Source organism: Pezoporus occidentalis, unplaced genomic scaffold (assembly GCF_034315485.1).
Source record: "Pezoporus occidentalis ecotype Australia unplaced genomic scaffold, CSIRO_AGI_Poc_V1 ctg139, whole genome shotgun sequence".
Classification (NCBI taxonomy): domain Eukaryota; kingdom Metazoa; phylum Chordata; class Aves; order Psittaciformes; family Psittacidae; genus Pezoporus; species Pezoporus occidentalis.
In genome coordinates, this window is record NW_026913198.1 from 1,934,942 (window position 1) to 1,957,617 (window position 22,676).

Sequence of the window (22,676 nt, forward strand, 5' to 3'; positions counted from 1 at the left end):
TTGCAGCTTCTATACAAGTTCTTATTTTGCTGTATTAAAAATAATAATGAACAATACTGTGCAGTTTATTAATCAGAGATGGGTGAATTGTAAGTTCTGCCAATTTTAATAACTTTATTTGAAATACTTGTTGTAAGCATGTGGAAGGGAAGAATTGCATGAATCACATCATTATGAAAGAAAGTATTTTGTGCAGATACTTGTGTTTCCTCAAAATGTGAAGTTTCTCTGTATCAGCCTCCCAGGAAGGGAAAAAGCTACGAGAAAAAGCCTGGAGAATGTTGTTAGGGTTTTTTTCCCTGTGAAGGGTGGGTTGCTTGCACATTTTTCCAGGATCTGCTAATTTAAAACGCAAATTAAAATACTCTTTTTGCTTTACAGTAGCATGAGATCTGGCAGTCAGTCCGCTGTGTGCTACTTCACTGCTTGAACCTTCAAGCTTCCTCTTTGGCAGTAGTAAAATCTGTGGGTGAGATGTAGATCCAGATTCTTCAAACTAGCTCCCCTTTCTAGATAGTGAATGTTCCGTATCAGAGGGCAACCTGCAGGTTTTTAGTTTTTAACACGGAAAATACTTGGTTTGCAAACGTGTGGAAAGGCTGTGGAAAACATGAGCAGAACAGTAGTCGGGGGTGGGAGATGATGTGGCCTGACCGCTTTGCAAAGCCAATGAGTGAACTTCCAATGCTTATTTTTGACCCCAAAACTGCATCAAGTTTCTGATCCCTCACCAGCAATGGTGTGGAAGATATCCAGATGAGGAAAAACAGTTGTTAGAAAACTTACCAACACTTGTTCAGGGAAACATTCTCAAAGAGAGGGATAAACAGAGGTGGATAACTATGTTTGAAATATATGTCATTAATAATCTAAATCAATTGTAGAACAGGCAAGCTTTTGTTAAATTACTGGACACATAGCATTTCAAATGGACAGCTAGATGGTAAAAACTTTCTCAGTATTTTAATCTTTAATTTTTATCCTGCAGGTATCATTGCACTTGTGTGACTAGTACAGTTCTTTCAAAACAATAACATAGCAATTTAAATATTATGCAGAAATATATTTAACTCTTTTTTTTTTGCTACAGGGCATATTATACAAGAAAGAAGATTTGTCGAGCCAATAAATCGTCAAGCATATCAGTATGAAACGGGTGACTTTCCAACAGAATGGGAAGGTAAATTCTGAATATTTTGGGTTTGTTTTGAGATAATTTTGCCATTGAATGTAGCTTCAGTGTTTTTAATGGAAAGCCTGACTATGTGAATAGGTTGTCTGTTATCTTTCATTTTGTGTAGTGGAGGCTTTTGTTTAACTGCATAATTATTAAGAATTAGCATAATTATTAAAAGTAGCCCCTTTACAAATAGGAAAAAATTATGTTTAGGAAATTGGTACTTAATAAAAATGTAAATAAAGCCTCTATGATCATGGATTTCTCCTATTAAATGTGAAAATATTTCTGCCTGAGGGGGATCTGATAGAATAGCCAAAACTAAATGTGAAAAACTTCCTACTTATGCCTTCACTGCAGTGAAGGTCAGTTGAATTTGTAGGTCAGTTGAATTATTAGTGGCATAGTGATGGTAGCATTTGGTTTCCTGTACTCCTTACACGATCTTGTAGAGAGTTGAAGAACCTGTTAATAATGAACCATTTTTTCCCCTGTTGCTAGTGGTGAAAATCATGTCAGAAAACATGGGGCATATAAAGAAGTTTAGAGACATAAGGGAAGTTCTAAGGGTTAGCTGAGCAGCCCTAGGAGAAGGAGAGAGAGCAGAAAGGGAGCATCTATTGCCCTTTGAGGCTGCAGGAACTTGAGCCAAATGTGGGGTTAAACGTGGCTTAAAACCCAGCACTCTATAGCTTAAGCAGGAATCCCTGAAATAGTACATGGTTTGCCCATTATTCGGCATGCTTTTTGGGGGAGAATAATATCTAGAGAACTCAAAGAAGTTGGTAGGTTTTAAGCAAGCAAACTTAAATTTTACTCAGCATGTAGTTAAACTGTAGAATAACTTGTCATTGAATATTCTGCTTGCTGGAAGTTTGCATGAGTTCAAAAAGTGATTAAAAGAATTTATGGAAGAGAAATCCTTCATGTACACAGATGGTACTACAGTTCACTACAGTGAACTACAGTTAACTGAAGCAGGCTACAGTGTATTTCGAGGAAATATCACAATGTACTTGTTTTACCTCATTCTTTTTACTTCGAGTGCACTGTCTGCCCCTGAGGGACATGATACTGAGCTAACAGAAAACTCGTGGTTTAAACCCAGTCAGGTAACTCGTTCACTCACTTCCCCCCCCTTTTCTTGCCCTCCCCCTGCTCTCGGAGGGACGGAGAGGAGAATCGAAAAGAATGCAACTCCCACGGGTTGAGATAAGAACAGTTTAGTAACTAAGGTATAACACAGATCACTACTGCTACCACCAATAATAATAATGATAAAGGAAATAATAAGGGAAGAGAATACAACACCTCAGCACCAGCTGACGGATAACTCGCCCCCCAAGCCCGACCAAGCTCCGACCGATACCTCCTCCAACCCCGCAGTCTCCCAGTCCTTCCGGCTAACTCCCAGTTACATCCTGGGCATGACGTGCTGTGGTATGGAATACCTCTTTGGTCAGTTTGGGTCAGGTGTCCTGTCTCTGCTTCCTCCTGGCTCCCCCTCCTCCCTGGCAGAGCATGAGGCTCACAAAGTCCTTGGCCAAACCAAAATATCCTTGTTATCAGCTCTGTTCCCGAGCTGAAAGTCAAAACACTGCACTGCACCAGCTACCAAGAAGGGGAAAAATGACTGCTACTGCTGAACCCAGGACAGGTCTCATTATATACCTTCACGGAGTCAATACAGAAATATCAAATGTTCCAATCTTTCATTTTTATATTGTCGTTACACTGATTGTTGTGATGTTTTTCTTTTTTACCCGCTAAAGCTTATATTAATAACTAAAAGCTTCTAAAATACATTTCAACCCTATTACCAGCATTTGCCAACTGTGATGAAACCACAGTATCAACAAATAACTGCTGCAGTACCTGCAGTTGGCTGGCAAGTCTTAATCTGGTTCATCCTGGTTCTTTATTAGTCTGAGATAGCCATCTTCTGAAGAAGAGTTAGCAGCCTCCTCTACTTGTCCATACTAAATCACCTGGTGCTTGAATGGGTATCTACCTAATGCAACTTTCTGAAGGTCTACTTCCTCCACCAGAATTTCTCCAGCCACGGCTAGTCATCTTAAGTCCGCATGACTGTCATGCAGTCACTCTGTATCACAAACACTGAGCATATACAAAGCCCTCAGGTAAACTTTGCTCTGCTGTGTGAATGAATTCTCATCTAAGACCTGCTGCTGCCTTTTAAGAGCTGAAAAATTGAATGCAATAGTGTCTGCCTGCATATGGCTTCAATTAACAGCACACAACATGGGCAGTCACATTCTGTAAGATGCGTGTGAGCTAATCAGTTTCACAAAGGGTCTTAATCAACTTGCTCTATGAATCTGCTCCTCAGGACTGCTGGAATTGATGTAGCACCAGCAAGCTTGCATTATATCCCACTCCGGATACCTTATCACATATCCATGTGACTTGACAGCTTGGTGCATGGGAGGATACAGTGGTTCAGAGGGATGCTTTTGCCAAGCACCAGTCAATGGTCGGGTACCCTGCAGTATGGACTTGCCAAAGACATGCAGCTGCACTTTTGCAAGTCAAGGCATCTTATCAAGGGCTGTTTTAAAGAGGACAAAGACAATTGGGCAGTCCAGTCCTGATGAGCTGCATTTACACTTTCAATGCTTAATGTCCTCAACTTTGTAAATGCTGGTTTTTGTTTGGGGTTTTGTCAGCACCAAATAGAAACAGTTCACAGAGAAAACAAAAATTTACAGTATCAGATAGGTAACAGTCTTATCCTGTTAAGTACTAAATTTGTCTAGAAGCAGAAAGAAGATATACATGCATCTTTTCCCCCATGTATCTTCCCTAAATGTGTGTGTGGTTCATGTTTCTGACAGATCAGGTACGGCAATTCCAAGAAAACATGGCCAGCCTGTATATTTTTGTCCAATACCAATTTAAATGTTACGAATAGTTTTGTGGAAATAAAACAATCTTTAAAAGCCAAAGTGGTACTTCTGCTGTAGATGTAAAGGCTGTTCAATAACTATTGTGCCTTTGCTACATTTTGGGATGTGAATCATGGATGCAGGATGCTCTGAAGTTCACTTCATCACTACTATCTGCCTTCTTTAAAATGAAAAATTCTCAATGAGTAAGAAATGGGAAAGAATGGGAAGAGTAGAGGGTTTAAATAATACTGTAGAAGTCAGTTATCTGAGTGGGAACCGTTTATGGTTTTTAGACGTGCTTTGCTGAAAAGGCTCATTGCAATTCTGTCTCTGTTTTTTCCTCTTTGAGATCTTGAAGTTTCCCAGGCACACAAGACCTGTCCTCGCTCTGTATCTTCTGTCCAGACTCTTGAAAATTTCCCAATGCATTCTTTCTGTGGGTGTTCACTTTATAGTTTGTGCTATCATGGATGCTAATCATTCCAGAAAATAGTCTGGAGACTTTGCAGAAGGATTTCTAAAATACCTGTTGTTTTCTCTGAACGGTAAAAGATGAACCCAAAGTTAGCAAGCTGTATAATATTTATTTCTGTTTTCTCTTTGCTCTTGAAAATTTTGTGCATTTTTAGTATTCTAAATCCCTTCTGCTGGGCACATGCTTACATCTCCAGGGGCCTTCTCTCCAAATCCTCTGTATGCACTTTGACATCTGTGGCCTCTGCTTCAGTTTTGGCTGGTTCGGCAATAACAGCTCTTTTCCTAGCCTTCTCAGGCTTTTCACTTTAACGACTGTGCTAAACTTTCTGATGCCTGTTTTCCTCTCCTTTTTCTAGTGATCTGTGGAGAGCTGCTTTCCCCTGTGCTCTTTGTTCTGCCAGGACTCAGTTTTTTAGCTTGTAGGTAATCTTTAATTGCCACCTGATTTAAAACCAGTCGTCTCACCCCCCTTCCCTCATCCTTGTTTACCTCCATGGCATTTTGTGACTAGAAAAGAAACCTGTTGTAACCAAAATGAACAAAAGTACAGTCCCTGGAAATACTTAAGGGCATGAGTTGTCTGAGGAGAAGCTGCACAAAACCAGGGTCAAGGGATTGTTTAAGGACTGAGAGCAGGCTGTAGTGAAATTAGTCTTCAGTGTAATCTCATTCTATATCTAAGACTTTCAGCCTCGTCAGCTGGTAAACTAAAGGGCTGATTTTGTACTGTGTTTATCAAGTCATAAACATGTAATAAGGTAACGGAAACCAAGTAGAAAGCTGTAAAGCAAGTAGATAAACCAGTCATCCAGATTACAGACTAAATCTGTGCAAGCTGTTTCTCTAACTCCAGAGAGGATTTGTGTATTAGTCTTGAGAGTTTAACAATTACAGGGCCAAGGGCTCACTCCTGAAGGGCTCACCTTGAATGTTTCTTCTGAATGTTTCTGTCTTAGTTTTAAGTGAGCTGCAGGATTAAATTTCCTAAATTCTCAGACCTGTGAATTTTACAAAAGTACTGAATGTCCATTAAGGCTTTCAAAAACTGAAATATGCTCAATGTGAAAAGAACAGAATCATAATCCCTGTGTTATCCATATGTCATGGTTTAAGCCCAGCCAGTAACTCAGAACTACATAGCTGCTCGCTCACTCCTGCCCTTCCTCCCCCTCCCCTGGAGGGATGGGGAGGAGAATCGAAAGAGTGTAACTCCCACGGGTTGAGATAAGAACAGTCCAGTAGCTAAGGTATAACACAAATCACTACTGCTACCACCAATGATAATAATGATAAGGGAAATAACAAGGGAAGAGAATACAACCACTCGCCACCCACTGACCAATACCCATCCTGAGCCGAGCAGTGATCTAGCCCTTGTGGGTAACTGCCCCCATTTTATATACTGGGCATGACATGCTGGGATATGGAATACCCCTTTAGTTTGGATCAGGTGTCCTGTCTCTGCTTCCTTCCGACTTCCCCTCCTCCCTGGCAGAGCATAAGACTCAGAAAGTCCTTGGTCAGAATAAATATTATTGAGCAACAACTAAAAACATCGCTGTTATCAGTGCTGTTCCCAAGCTGAAAGTCAAAAACACAGCTCTGCACCAGCTGCTAAGAAGGCGAAAAATGACTGCTACTGCTGAACCCAGGCTTAGTGCTAGCTATTTGTACATGAAAATTAAGTTCATTTTAATTCTAAAAATCCAAAAGTGTGTCTCCTTTTGTACTGTAGTTCTGAATTTAGAACATAATCCATAGGCACAACACAAATGCTACCTGTTTTTGTTTAGGTGAAGTCTCTTACATTTTACTATGAAGTGGTAGTACATTCTTTTCTCTAGGCAATATGGATGGGCACAACTGATAACCTTTCTGTAATGTTAGCACTGAATGTTCACCCATTGTAGAAAGTGTAACTTACCTCCCTGGGACATGTCAATGGCTCTCCTGAGAGGAGATCAGTAATTTTACATATCTATAGAGATGCATGAGATTGCATGCTTCACACCGCATCATTTTATTGCCCATATACTCCTACTTCTTTTTTTTTCCCCTTTTTCTTCATTATTTCTTTCTTGGTAACATTTAGTGATTAGTGGGAGTCTTAATTTGCATGCTCACATTTATGGCCATTACAGTGTGTTCTGTGCCATTAGGAGTCTTAAAGTTAAATGAAAATCTCATGCATTCTAATAAGAATGCAAATGAGTGCTGATGAAAGGATGTGGACTCAAGGTAGTAAATGTCCAGCTATCTTGCTAAATTCCTTTTAGACAAAAGTAACCTTACAATGAGTACAGAATGCAGGAAGTGCCAGTCAGATAAAATTAGAAGCAGCAGCATAATTAGTTTGAAATAGAGGTAATTTTGCCAAAGCTCTTGGGGGCAGGGAAGCATGTTTTAGTTGCGCTTAGTACATACATGTTACCTTCTCTACCAGATTTAAAACATTCTGGCTGACAGTGATGGGGGCATTTTCTCTTATTAGCATAGGGAATGGGAGTGTTCATGTGAAAATCTTTCCCAGCCAGAACTGTCACTGTTCGCTTTTTAATTAAATATATGCTTGTGTGCATATGGTCTTCAAATAATGTGTAATAAAGCACCTGCCTGCCTTTTTTCCATCAACAAATATTTAACTGTGGAATAAGTCCCTTCAGTAATTGAAACCTGAATTGACTAAAAGTGTAATGTAGAGCACAAAGAAAGAAAGGTGGGAGAGCTTTTCCTTTGCTAAAGAGGTGGGAGAAAGGTGGGAGAGCTTTTCCTTTGCTAACGATGTGGGAAAAAGGTGGGAGAGCTTTTCCTTGCTGAAGTGTATACATTGACTATATTTTTCAAAGAGAATGCAAAATGTTTTATTGAGATATTATTTACTTAAATTTTGTTAAAATTAGTGCTAATTCAGTAGAAAATCACTGGTTGTATTTTTGCATACATTCATTCTTCCTTTAATTATTACAATGAATTTCCCTTAGGACTGAGTTATGAGGTGTTGATGGTTTTTTTGAACATTGTTTTGGAAGCTCAAAATATTTTTGATAAAAAAATTGAAAGGATTTTTAATTTTTTGTCAGGAAAAACAGATGAGAATTAAATATATTAAAGTCCTCCAGTTCTCCCCAAAGACTGAGGACTGGACAGATAAATTATTAGGAAAATATATTGCTTTTAAAAGACTGGTAAAACTGTTCAATGCTAAAGTACAATATACTAAGTTTTACTCAATTCAGGTGATGTTTTCTTTGCTTTTAATTTTGTAATGTATCTTGAGCTCTGCTTTACATAGACTATTTCAGAAATTGATTTGCACGGAGTAAATATTACATATTAACACTGACTTCATCTCATGGCTATAAAGAGATTTTAGTAATTTTTGTTACAGTATTTATCCCTCAGCTACATAGCATTATATTTAATAATAATTTCCTAATGCAGCTCATCAGAGATGTTAAAATGAATTTACCTGTTATAATTTGGAAAATGGTCTCCAGTCTTTGTGTCAGCAAGTTTTATCAGCAAGGGTTAAACTGAAAAAGTATTGTAGTCCTGACATTCATTAGAAAGAAGGAATGTTGATAGCTCCTATAAACCCATGCATTCAAATGCTTTTTATAGCTGGAAAGAAAAACAGCACAATGCTGTAACTGTGTGCATTATTTAATAAATTTAAATAAATACAGTCTGATGGTGGAATGTTTGATATGAGAAATCTTCCTAAATTAAGGACTGTTTTCTTGCTTTTGAGTGTTGGTACTAACTGAGATCTATTAATGAATGAGAAAGCGTTGCATAATGCTCCTTGCTTTGCAGTTTCTGTTCACAGGATGCATGTCATTGTGCTACCCTTCACTGTTCTGTCTGTGGCTTGTTAAACTGAGGCAGATAATTAAATGATAAAATCTTTTGGTAGAAGTATTTCATTCATCTGAAAATCGTTAATCAAATAACTGCCTAAAAGTCCCATCTATTGTTGAAAGAAAATCTATTATAATGGTTGTATTTCAGCAGTAGTTTCTAACTGCAACTTAACTTCTCTAGGATTTCAAATTTTAAGAATTTTTAAGAATCTAATCACACAGCTGAAGTTAAAATGTGGCTGGTTTTGGGGCTGTTTTGTTTTAAATACTGGCAGTTTAAAACTAATGAAGCAATTTTTAGGTGCTGAGAGATGTGGAACTGAAACCAGTGGTATTGTACTTCCATGTGACAGAAGCAAGGCATGGCAAAGCAGATGATACTTTGTTGAAAGCAAGCCCTTGAATTTTGAAGGTTTAAAACTTATTTTTCTATGAAGTATTTAAAACTACTACTTTTTCCTTTTTAATCCAGCTGTCTCATTTATTGGTTAGTGCCTAGTATACAACCTTCACTATACCTGATATCTCTACCACTTTCTTGCTTTAATGGGTGATGTTGGAACTGTTGCTCAGCACAGACAAAGATGATTTCTGTCAAGAGGAAAGGCGTATGTGCTGTGATTTTGTCTAATAGCATTGTCAGCCCTTTGAAAAAGATTGTCTACAAGGCTTCCAGTGGGAAGTGTCAGTCTCAGTCATGCCAGTTTAAGCTCTGGTCTTGCCAGATTTTGTTTGGAAATCCTCATAAAGGATTCAAAAGTGCTATGGGTACATGCAAAATGCTTTCTGGTTCTATAGATTAAAGTAATTTAGTTGTATTTTGGATTGTTTTACTAGGCTTCCTTTCTACTAACATAAAACTTTTTCAGAAAGGATGATGTTGACTGTTCAGTGCTGAGTCACTTCTCCACAATAACGAATTTAGGTCTAACCTTTGTTAGGACCAAAAGACTTCTGAGGAAGAGCTGGCAGTAACTGCTTGTGAAAGATGTTTGAGAATGGTATTTAAAAGAACACACATTCAGAAAGTGTCATTTGTTAGACAAGAACCAAAAGTAATACCTTGATTTGTATTATTACAGGTATTTTACCATTAACCTTGAGTTAAGGCTGTTGGCCTTCTTATCATGCCTAAATTCCCAGCTGTGCAATGACATTTTGCCTGCCTTAATTCTGTTAATTGGAAGCTACCCTCCTAAAACCAGGTTCATAATGTTGTTATCAATATTGTAGCCAATTTTGGTTTAAAGTATGAATTTTATTAAACTGAGTAAGCGATAGCAGATAAAACAGCGCTGGGTGCGCCGGCGAGTCCTCCGCTCCGCCCAAGACGCGCCCACGCGGTCCCTGGGAGGCGGTCCTTTATCTTCTCCGGTTCAAGGCCCCGGCCAATCCTGTCGCCCCTCCTCACTCGGATGTTGACATGGCTCTTCCCCATTGGTTCCCTTTGTTGCAGGGGGTCTCATTACTGAGAAGTTTCGGGAAGTTTCGAGAAGCTGCCAGAGGCCAGCCTCCAGCCTCCTCACCGTCGCAGCCCCCTCCCCTCGACCGTTGCAACAAGACACCACTTCGAGCCACGCAGCCCCCTTTTCTCTCTCACAATCCCGCGCAACAATACAACTGACCTCCCCCCATTACCTACAGAGTACAACAGTTACAGAATCAAAAGGAGTGTTGTTTCACCTGGCGACAGCCACAGAGAGCCTCCCTCCCCCCAAACTTCTTGATGAACAAACCCCACACATTACAATGTTGTTGTAAGAGAATGGTATTAGTATTTCACTCTATGTGTAACTGCATTTTCAGTAGTGAGGTGGCACTGACTCTATGCAGCTTTTGGTGTTCTGGGCATGCTGTCTGAATCATTCCCTAGTTCTCAAAATGCAGCACAGATGGTATTAGAAAATTCAAATTTGGAATAATTCCTTCTTAAAGCTGAAACCTCATAGACAGCTACAGGTCAGACAAGAATTTGACTGGGTGATAATAAAAATGTCATTTTCACTCTAATTTTCAAGCACAGTAACCAAAGTCTTAATTGTCTAAGCAAATATACAAAAGAACGTTTTGCCATGTCTTGGCACTTGTAACTGGCTTGCCTTATGTTTGTCCTTCTGTTCATTACTGGCCACTTGCATTCTGCTTCTTGTTCATTTGAAAAATATGAGCAGAAAAGACTCTCTGAAAAGTATACAACCAAGCACCTACCAATTGTGTGGATGAAAAGGCATGAAGAAAAGCTACAGCAGTGATATACTTACGCAGAGTGATGGATATTGTCTTGCCCACAGTTACGTAATTTGTTTGACTAAATAATGCCTGTTGTAGCTTGAGCTATGCCTAATAATTCATTGCCTGAATGAAGCAAGACCCAATGGAATACTGATGGAGTCTGCAGTAGGGTCCCTTTAGATTGCTGCTTCCAGTCAGTCGCATGCTGACCATCAGTGTTTGCAGTGGGATGGGCATAAGCATATTTATTTTGGTTCATCATGGAAACCATCAGCCACAGAACAGTTGTCCTTGCCACTGCTTTCATCCCTCTGCTCTCTTCCAGCATGAGTTGACTGAGATGGAAGGAGCTTTCCCCCTGATTATGGGTCCTCCCCCTTAATGCAGTGGGTAATCCCACACAGCCATAGAACGTGGTGCAGGCAGGGCTCTGCAGCTCCTCAGTCAGGTTTGGGGCTCTGCCTTGCATCCCATAAAGGAATCCTAGTTGGCACTAACATAAATAGGGTTTTGGCTTTAACAGTGCCTGAGCCATTTACAGGAATCCTTTTTCTCCAGAGAGGTCTAAGGTTTTTCATACTTTTCCACCAGTCAGGTTTCTCAGGGTGAAGCTCAGCTCAGTGTAGAAAGCTCAACAACAGGTGTGGGCTGTGAGTGCTGCTCTTTAAGCCCTGTTTTGGCAGCCAGTGTGGTATGTAAACTGTGCCCAAGCTTTCCTCACAGACATGATTTCTTTTTAATTTTCCTTCCCCCCCCCCCCCCCTTCTGTGAAGACTGAGAGTATTTAGGTGGGAAATAACATGTTGGGTCTTTATATATTAGGAAATTTTATGGGTTGCCAGGTTGTGGCAAATTCTATTGTAATTTTTATGTAAGCATTTACTTTCTGTTACAAATACATCATAATTGAGTTTTAATAGTCTCTCTGATCTTTGAAATAATCCATTTGATTTTGTTTTCTTTTGCAGCATGGATAAGAAAAAAAAGAAAGAATCCACCCACCATTGAGGTGAGAGAGATGAAGTGTCTTTAAATTTTTAATTGTAATTAAACTACAAGAATTAATTTGTAGTGGATTCATCTATCCAGTACTTTGACACTTTGGGGCGAGAATTTAACATGTTGCTTGCCTAATTAGGTGAAATAATACACATACTAGATATCTAACTCTTAGGGAGCACAAAAGCAAATGGAAATACAAACTCCAATATTCTTTAGTTCTTACTTTGATCTACATGAATTCTTCTAAGATGACCTGTGTAGGTTCTTTTAAGGTGATCATGGCCATGCAAGAGTTTCTTTAGTTAAACAAATTCTGAAATTACTGCTATGAATTTTTAGAATAGGTTGTCTGTGTATTAATACAAGGTTTGTTTCATGATAGTTGACATTAAAATGCAGGTTTCAAATTCAGTTGCCAGTGGATTTATCAGTACAGGAAAACAAATTGCGCTAGCATTTTATAGTGCTAATGAGGTGGGGGAGTTGAAGCCATGGCTTTTTCCATGAGTGGTTGCTAATGAACGGAAGCAGAGAAATATCCCATTGTCTTTCATGCTGATGAGTTTGTGAAGACTGGAACAATTTGACTGTTGATCTCTGTGTACAGATGCATGCACATACACTATTTGTCCTGGATTTGTATGACAAGTTGCTAAGCACCAGCTAGGAATGAGACAGTAGAGGAGGCATGGTTTACTACAGAAGATTCAAACTGACACCCAGAGAGGCAGACAATTTGCAGCAGGAGGAGTAACTGTATTGAGTTCAGTGAAGCTGTGTTGGCATGCTCTAGTCAAAGACTTGGTCACTGAGATCTGGTCTGTGAACAGTTGTCCTGCCTGTCTGTGAGTTAAGATAACATGGGAAGCTTGTCACTGAACTGAGCTCCCATGCAGCTTACAGCTTTTCAACTAATTCTCTCTGCCCCTGTTTCATACCTGCCAATGCGACTGTAGAGATAAGAAGACCTGTAATACAACCATGAACAGAATAAAGTTTAGTTAAATTTATTCTCAAAGCTTTTAGGACTTAAATTAACATGCATTTCTTTGTGTTAACATTCCAGGAAATATTGTGTGATTTTATTTTTTTTTTTTTTAATTAATTTTATCCCCCCACCTCCTCATTGTAGTTACTTGTGCAGAAGTGCAGTTGTTCTAAGCTTGGACTGATCTCCATTTAAGTAGCTCTCGTTCGTACTAACTGTATACATACAACTTTTATTGTTGAACTTACCACCCTGTGGGATACTTAAAGACTGGGGGTGTTTCATGTCTTCTGTCCTGCCATTTCATGAGTCAGACTGCCATGATAATTGTACTAAAATAAGCCTATTTCAGAGAATATGGGCAGCCCTGGGTTTGGAAGTGGTGCAGCAAAGCTTCTCTTGGTGCTGGAGGTGGTGGTTCTGTTTCAAAATAGGGAACAAGGAGTCTCCACAGGTGACAGAACTGTGGTTCAATACCATGCTAAATATTTACCTTCCAGAAAAAGCAATTTATGGAGAGTGAAAGATTCTTGGGAGTGATGGTGCATTCAGAGTTACAGGACAGCTTACACCTTGAGTTTCATGAGGTAATAAATCTGAAAAATAATTTAGCAGCTAGGTACTTTACCTACAGGGCTGTGCATTGACCTTATCAGAGCAGAAGTTATACACCAGGAATTTGAAAGGCTGTTATCTTTTTCTTTTAAGTAATCTCTAAATTGTTTTTTCATATATAAGGAAAGGTAGTTCAAATATATGTATGTTAAAAATTCTTGACATAATGTTTTGAAAATAATGCTGCAGTCACATTTTAAATATATGATAATGAAGCTTTCCTCTGTATTAGTGTGTGGTGATATGTAGGATCTACTTTTCTCCTTATTTGAAACTGTTATACTACAAACCCTTATAATATTATTAATATAATTACACTAGTGAAGTACATATAGAATACTGTTTTGGTCCCTATTTGTAGGACTGATTGGTTTTGGTGTTTTAGCTACATAAACTTTACTGGCTGCTACTCTGTATTGTATTCCCTTTTTCGACAGTAATGGTGATACGGTAAACTGCTGTTTGACAGCTATGGAATGAGGGATTGTTCGTGACTATATTTCATGTCGAAACCCTGTGTAACAAATCTCTTTGTTCTTTCACATACATTCTATGTTCCTGTGTTTGTAGTCTGTTAATACCACTTTTTTTGATGTTTTTTACTTTTTTTCCCTGTACATTGATCATCATATCTTCCCCCCCCCCATCATAGTTATTATAGTTATTATAGACATAGTTAAACTTCTCTAAATTTCTGTACCCATTCCCTGCTCTGTTTGACTACCACCGTTCCAACTTCTGTAGGCCAACAAAACGTCATTCATAATCATCATGACTTGTCAGTCACTTAAGTGAGACGAATGTGAGTTATCCTTCCTTACATTGATCAAGGTAGATAGGTCATGACACCAGCTAAGTCTGTCCATGGTGTTCTTAAGACTTGATAATGTTTTGGTTCAAACCAATCTTTCTTCCACAAACACTTAACTGACCTTTTTATGTTCCCATTGTAAAGCTTTCATTTTGTCACAGAAGAAATTGCTTTACATCTCTTCTTCTTTAGATTCTACTATTTTATATGGTAAGCATACTCCAGTGACTTCACAAGTCAGCTTCAGTCCTAAGTGTTTCACATGCTTCATGGTTTCTTTCCCCCCTGTTCCCCTACCACATTTCCCCCATTTTTGGAAGAAGTCACTTAGACTTCTGTGTACTGCACTAGTCATAAGCCAAGAATGCTGCTCATAGCCTTGGTTATTTCTGATTTGACCAGCATTGTAAGGCGTGTTAGTGGTTGGAAACCTTGGGTTTTAAATGCCAGATTCTGGGATACTGGAAATAGTTGGTTGCCTTTTGATTTTATTACAGCTTGAAATACGCCAAGTCTCAGCTCAGTTATAATGAGGGTGATAACTTTGCAAATGAATGCAGATCAAGTTGTTTCTTATCTTGCACTTAAATGTATTCTGTTCCTATGGTGATCAGGGAGTCCCATCTTGATAGAGAACTCTGGGTCACATCTGCATCCAGTGTTAGCATGCGTGTGTGTATACACATACATGTACACATGCGGCTTTATAATTGGTGATAATCTGACTTCTATATGTATATTTTTGCATTACTATAGCATTTTGTCGTCTGTCCCTTTATATATATTATGTATGCTCACAGGTGGTTGGCTGAGGAAAACTAGTCATTACCTTTATTCCTGTGCAGCTGTAAATCATATTTTAAACAGTTTAGCAAGTGATAAATAATGAAGTAGACTATTACATTTCTTCAGTATATATATAGGAAACTAGATGTATGTAGCAAGTTTTTGGGCAAATAGAAAATGTGTCTTGTCTAAAGAGCTTACAGTTTTAAATTAATGAACATGTTTTAAAGGCTACAAATATTAAAATATTTTTAATCAAATTCTATTTTGTGGAAGCAGATTCAATAATTTATTACTTTACATGCAAATTAATTTACCTGCTAAGCATTAATGTTGTCAGAATTTATTAACAAAAGTTGTCCTGGGATAGAGCAGTTGTTTTATGAGAGTGATGTTCCATCCATGCAAATTATTTCTTTAACAGACTATTCCCTTCCATTCTTTGAGCCATAGTACACTTCCACTTTGGCTCATCAACTAGGTGGTGAGGTAAATGCAAACATGCTGTCTTGCATATACTCCTACCTCCCAGTTGTCCTTGTGGCTAAAAGATTTAACTCCTAACTTAAAACATGTCATCTTTATGTTTGGATTTTTCACATCTTGTTTGCGAAGCAAATTAAAAATGCTCTTGGGAGGCAGGGGTAAAATTCTTCTCTTCAGGACTCCTTTTTGGGGGGACTTTCATCACTATTCCATCACCAAAGCAGAACTCCCAAAATTTAGAGGATGTTTAACTATGTAACATCTATAAGATACCACTGTGGATATGTCTCATACATTTTATACACCTTATGAATTTCAGTCAAAGTTCTGCAGATGAGCAGCAATTGGTTGATAGGTAACTTTGCATGGCATTGACAAGCTTTGCTGCATTCTGCATTTCCTGTTTTTGTGCTGGGTCATACCCCGTTTTAAAAAAAAGTGCTTTATTTAAAATTTGGGATAGCATTACATAAATACATTAAAGATACTGATGAACGAAATTATTTTCTGTTGGTGCAGCTACTGATTGAGATAGTGGCTGGATGCATAAGATGCTTGTAAGCTTTGGCTGTGGTGCGTGTTTCAGTAGACAGTATACCTCTCTGTCTTCTTGATAAGATCAGTGTGTATGTAACACACAGACGGGTTTTCTCCCATGTAGGAGGGGGAGTCATACCAGAATTGGTTTAGGTATCTTGTATCTAAGACACATTGAGTCTTCAGCTTCTAACACTGGGAGTAACTAAGAGGCATATTTTTAAGGATGTAACAAACCTTAAAAATAGCAGGCATACACTCAGTTTTTAAGCCTCTCTGTGTCTAGCTTCTATTTGGTTTGTTTAGTACTTCTGATTTTAGAGGGCATCAGATTTGTAAGGGCTTTTAAAGAATCCTACTGCATGTATTTCCAAGTACTTGAATATATTTAGAAATCTAACCCTTATTTTTTTCTATGACAGTCCCTGTAGCCATGCACCACTTCTCACAGTGTCTTAAGGTTCAAGAGTATCTGAGAAACTTGACACTGTGTATGATCTTGTCTGGAGGATGGAGATAGAAATAAAGTTACAGGCCAACTTGGGGTGTCAGAACATGCAGGAGAAAAAAATAGAGAAGGTTATCATGATACTGCCTAGAAAAACTGGTTTAGAGAAAAATGGGGTTTACCTCTGAACCTGCCAGTGTCATGTCCTGCAGTTGCTACATGCGTACCTATAGTGGCTCTTCAGTGGATACAGATCTTTGTTCTAGAAGTCAGTTCACTGTTAAGCTAGATTATACTTCCTCTGTAGTGCACACAGGGCTGTATAGCTGCAAGTATTCTCAGTTTCAACTGAAACTTCACTGTTTCTTTGTATGCATGTGTATGTATGTTAATATTTCATGGGAAGTAAAGTAGAATTGCATGTTCCTTTAATTAGTGTCAAGGGCCTGAAAATAATTTAAAATAGAAAACCACAGTAAATGGCTGCTTTTCTCATGCATTATGTACTTGTTACACAGTAATAAAATTCTGTGGCTTCTGAATTACACATTTGGATAGAAGGTGAAATGTTAAAATAGGAAATTTTTCGTGACAGCTCCTGTCTTCTTTCACACCATTTCAGGCATTTCCATAATTATCTGTTTTGACAAACTCCTTGTGAAGGAAAGAAAAATATACGTCAGTGAGTTGTAATAAGCATAAGATTTCAATGGTTGTTTCTCCTTCCGCCTCAGCCCAAATAATTACACTGAAACTACATTCTGTTTGCTTGCCACAGCACATACACACTTTTCCCATTTGTTTGATCATACATAAATCATTATTTATTTGAGAGGTAGTATGATCAAAACTAGCTTCAGTCATGGAGATTAATTTACACAGAATTCATGTTCCTTTAACAAGAATGAGATGCAGTTTAGCAAAATCCTTTTTTTTTTTTTTTTTTTTGTCACTTTTGGGATTGCAATTTGCAGTTTTGCTTCTGTCTTTTTTCAGATGCTTCAGTTGAGAAGTTTTAAAACAAAAACTCTGACATGGAGATTGTACATTCTTGCATAGAGAATAGGGCTTAGCAAATGAGTATTTTACTCCTGAAGCCACAAAAAAGCTGCAGAATAAGATTTACAGTTCTGGGAAATGCTATTTGAAAAGCACAGGAGTAAACAGCAGTCTGAGCAAAACGTTTTCCACTATTGTCCAGGATGACAACCAGGATTGAAAATTCGGGACATACTCAAATTACTTGACTTGCACTAAATAGCCTTTTGCATAGTAAATTATGAATGGTTCCAGAGAGGGTTATTACTCAGTGTGAAAGGGCAGTGAAATTTAACAGTATAAACAGCTGAACTACAAAGGTCTAAATGTAAGGGAGTGGTCAGAAAAGCCATTCAAATAATAGTAATTTTTAAAAAAGGCACTTGAAGAAGCCGTCATATTTGCGAGTCCTTCCCTCTTACTCACTTTAACTTTCTCTCCGGTTTAAAACATATGTGCTTGTTAGCCTTCACAGAAGAGTATTGAGGCACCAATTTGTCCCATTACTTCCAGTTTGCCTGTGCTGCAGATCCCAAGGCTGTAGAGGAGAGCTGCTACTTTCTCTCCCGAGTGGGAGTGAACACACGGAGCATTGGCTCTGTCTCCCAGTTCGCTATCAGCACAGCTGAATGGGGGTGGAGGGAGAAGTAATGTGTACCAGGAAAAGGGCTGGTACAGATTACATCATTTGTAGCGTAAGGGGAAAGCAAGGACCAAACTGGGACTGAGTCATAGCTACAGTTCCTTGTTTGCTCTGTGGGCACATCAAGGCTATGCATTGCCCTTTATTCGGGGCAGGGTGCAGTGGTGCCAGGGTAATTTGTGCCTTTTGCTGCCTCTGCAGAGCTTCATCTGTGATCTTGAACATACAGAATCATAGAGTAGTTAGGGTTGGAAAGGACCTTAGGATCATCAAGTTCCAACCCCCCTGCCATGGGCAGGGACACCTCCCGCTAAACCAGGCCACCCAAGGCTCTGTCCAACCTGGCCTTAAACACTGCAGGGATGGAGCATTCACAACTTCCCTGGGCAACCCATTCCAGTGCCTCACCACCCTAACAGGAAAGAATTTCCTTCTTATATCCAATCTAAACTTCCCCTGTTTAAGTCCCTAATGAAGAGTCCCTCCCCAGCATCCTTATAGGCCCCCTTCAGATACTGGAAGGCTTCTATGAGGTCTCCATGCAGCCTTCTCCAGGCTGAACAGCCCCAACTTCCTCAGCCTGTCTTCATACGGGAGGTGCTCCAGTCCCCGATCATCCTCGTGGCCCTTCTCTGGACTTGTTCCGACAGTTCCATGTCCTTTTTATGTTGAGGACACCAGGACTGCACACAATACTCCAGGTGAGGTCTCATGAGAGCAGAGTAGAGGGGCAGGATCACCTCCTTCAACCTGCTGGTCATTCTCCTTTTGATGCAGTCCAGGATATGGTTGGCTTTGTGGGCTGTGAGCGCACACTGCTGTTATATTATATGTTTATTATATTATATTGTATTATAATATATTGTATTATTACTATGTTATATTATTACGATGTTATATTATTACTATGTTATGTTATATATGTTCTGTAGAAAAATCTTTGCAGCATTGTAAAAATAATTCAGGCACAAACTCCTACTGAGTCTGTGTGTTGCTGACATGCTTTACATTCCAGTAAATGTAACTGTCTGAGCCTTTTCTCTTGCCTCTCAATACATGTTCTTGCCAAATACGTGTGTGCTATACTGTGGTGCCCTAGAGACTATCTCAGCTCATGCCAGAGATTCTGCATTCTCAGAAGTAGCTATATAATAACAGCATTGCTTCTCTGTAGATTTGATTGTAGATTTGTTGAGAGTTAGTATTTAACTGATTCAGCTTGGGTCTAGAGAAACCTTTTTCGTATTTACAACATTTTTCTACCAGGAGGAGATAATTTTATTTATTGTGTAAGGCTACTAGTTTATTCAGAAAAGAGAAAGCTATGTCAAGATGGGATCCTTTAAATGTGAAAGAAGGGTCCATTCCAGATCTTCAGATGCAGCAGGTCTTCCAGTACAGCCTTGTAGGCACTGAATCCTTTGACTACAGACAAACTTCTAGATTTTTCTCCTATAGAGGTGAATACAGTTTCCAAGCAGCAGAGGATGCTTGGTGGTACATCTCAGCTGCCACAGTTGAGTGCTTTAAAGAAAAATACAGTTTCCAAGAAAAGTGGAAATTTCATGCTAGTGGCATAAAATGCAGCCTGATCCCTTTTGCAGCAACACTTGGAAGGCAGCAACATGTCTTGTGCTTCATTGCCCCCGTGAGCAGACCGTTTTTCATTATTTGTTCTGCAGCAGTTACCACCTAAGATGTCAGAATGAGCAGAAGTCGTCAGTATCTGGATGAAAAGCAGCTGCGTCGACTCCACGTAGGACCACTTTGGCATTTCCTTAGTAATAATAATGTTAGGTTCTTCAAGAAAACCTTGGAGATCACTTCATTAAACCCTACCTTTCTAAGGAGGGAAGGCAGGCAGCTGCAATCATTAGAAGGATCAAAAACTTCTTAGAGCTTACAGTAATCACCAAAGCTGGACAAGTAATTACATGCAGTGAGTAAAATGTCTTCTTTTACATTCCACCTAAAAGTGAACTGTAGTACACGTAGTTGGGCCTAGTTCTCACCACGTCATGTGTTACCTTGTTCCAAATGCTGGGAGCTGGTGCATTTAAAGGTGAATATCTACATGTAAGGATTTCAACTGGTATAAAACGTGGCTGGATGTCTTCGGGCATTTTTCCTTTTTCAGTTTTGCAGCACAATCCCAATCCTTAGATTTCTCTTTTAATAAAAACGATGAAGGGCATTTCTGATTCTCTTTAGATACCATGTCTCCTGAGAACTGCAGGTTCAAAGGGCTTATACCTTTAATTTGTATAAAAAAGAGTATTTGAAGAACAAGCTAACCCTTAGAAAACTGCAGTTACCCAGTAGACACCATGTTCTCTTTGCTGGATAGTATGATTTTTGTATTTCCCCTAAAGGTCAGAGTACATTACATATTTATGTTCTTATATTTCCACAGAAAACTCAAATGGTATGTTTGGGGGGTGGGTGGGATGGGCTGTCTGTAGGTGAAGCTAGCCATTTATAAAATATTGCAGTTCATCTTGGAGGAGAAGATAAATGTTCTGAACCTGCCAATGTAATTAAGAGAAAAAGAAGACTCAGCTGCCAGTCACTGCTTAGAGTTATTGAACAGTGAAGGGCCAGGCATCAACAGAGACTCAGGGTGAAAATGTAGCTGTGTGCAGGTGGATTGAAGAGCCTGTGGAGCTATGTGGATTTACTTAGACTACTTGTCAGGGGTAGAAAAGCCCACAGATGTTGGCTTCTCTACCATTCTTCTGCAGGTGATAGGAAGCCCTGTAGAACCAGGAGGATGTCTTAGGAGGGCCCTTTCTAACACTCACTGTAATTAAGTACAGTGAGCCATGCAGATAAAAGCCAAATTTGGAAGATTTGTTGTAAAGATTCTGCACATTTCTAGTGTGTTTTGAGGATAATTCCTTGATAAATATGCATCTAGTAATTTCATTAAAATTTGCATTGTGAACCAAGTTGATTATCCTATTCAAATTTGGAAATTCCTGTAATGGCAGGGGAACTGTGGCGTTATACCTTTTCCAAACTGCAGTAGCTATTGTAATTGAACCAATAGTACTTAAAAATACAATCACTGTGTTTTATAAAAAAGTATATATACTGAGAATTGGGAATGAAGTATTTGTTGGAGGCAATATTTGGAACAGGAAGGACTTTGAGAATTCCAAAGAATTATGGAATCGTAATAGGAATTTGTTACTTTCCAGTATCAAAGGACAAGATGTTTATGCTAAGAAAACTCACTTATTTGACACAATTTTTATAAGGTGCCAATTGACACAACATTCCTCATTCACGTCTTCTTTAGTTTGAGCACAAGAACCCTGATTTCAGTGTACATGTTAGTGGCATGAATTTAATGCATAAAATGAACATGTGCAGGTACTTTGGACTTGAGAATTTTTTTTCCTGCTGTGGGTTGTATAGAAGATGCTGAGCAAGTCACTTTAGCTTTATGTGTTTGCTTTCACTTTGGCCAGTGAAAGCTGATTAAAAGAGTTTTTACTTGAGTCTGGAAACCAGATGATAGTTTCCCATCAACCTTGAAGATGGACTTGGAGAATTTGGAGTTTAGTTACAGCTACTGTTATCTGACTTAAGTTACAGCTGCTATTACCTGGTTAGGATAACTTTGTTAAAGTAATCACTGGAAAAGTTCTGAAGTTAGTAAGTAGCTGTCCACTAGCTAGTTGATAAGTGAATTACATTTGTGCCTTAATAAATCATTTCGTGCTCTTTTAGCAGATACTACACTGCAGTTGTCAGATATCATAAAGGTATACACACTTATTTCTTAGTAGTGGGGTTATATGAGCACCGTAGGAGTAATCCCCTTGAAATCAGTAAGGTCATGGTAGATTTATACAGGCATATAGTAAACAAGGATGGAATTAAGAGATGTTATAATGAGGCTTTGCTATACTGACTGTTGAAAATTTGACCTTTTACACTTGGCAATATCTTTGAGTGTGGCAGAATTTTGTTCCTTCCCCCTGCCTCCCATTCAATTTGCAAAATCTTTTGTGTGCTACTTGTGTATTTTCATGATGAATAGGTATGTGTTATGCCTCTGCTCTGTGCATCTGTGAATTTAAGAAGCAATTTAATAGAGGCAATTATGGACTAAGAAAAATAGTTTTAGTACCTCTAAGACAAGGTTTTCTTTAAATACTGTCTTTTAAAATGTTCTTAAGTGTTCACATACTTGCTTTGTCAACTCTTGGCAATATCACGTTTTAATGCCATTCTTGAAATAATGTCATGGGCAGTGGTCTAGTTTCTCCGTAGGTCTTCCAGAGAAAGTGTTCAGCCTTTTTCCTCCTGTATTCCAGTCTAAATGTGGATATTAGCAGCTTCCTTATTGCATGGTGTTGGTTACAGTCAAGTTGTATTTGTGCTCAATCTGTTATGAATATGTGTATTACCTGTCTGCTTTTGTTTAGAATACTTTTCACTATCTGCCCTAGCAAAAGCATAGAGAAATGTTGTTAGCAGGATTTGCAAAATATCCTTGTAATAAGAAACATATGCTAACAGATAGAAATCAAACTTCAGTATTTTTCAAGACTTTTTTGTGTTTACTTTGGGAGTTCTTTGTGTTTTCCTGTAAACAAGAAGGCAAAGTCTACTAGCAGCTGTTTTTCTGTTATACCTGTGGACAAGCCAGTAAT

At 38.7% G+C, this 22,676-nt stretch overlaps 1 protein-coding gene across 1 annotated transcript in view; it reads left to right on the forward strand.

Moving 5' to 3' along the window:
- The window catches only part of NDUFAF2 (NADH:ubiquinone oxidoreductase complex assembly factor 2), a 71,483-nt gene that overhangs the window by 45,963 nt on the left and 2,844 nt on the right, over nt 1–22,676 (forward strand). The window contains exons 2-3 of the mRNA XM_062609546.1: nt 1,091–1,180; nt 11,627–11,667. Of these exons, the coding sequence (XP_062465530.1) occupies nt 1,091–1,180; nt 11,627–11,667 (131 nt within the window). The remainder of the gene's footprint in view (nt 1–1,090; nt 1,181–11,626; nt 11,668–22,676) is intronic.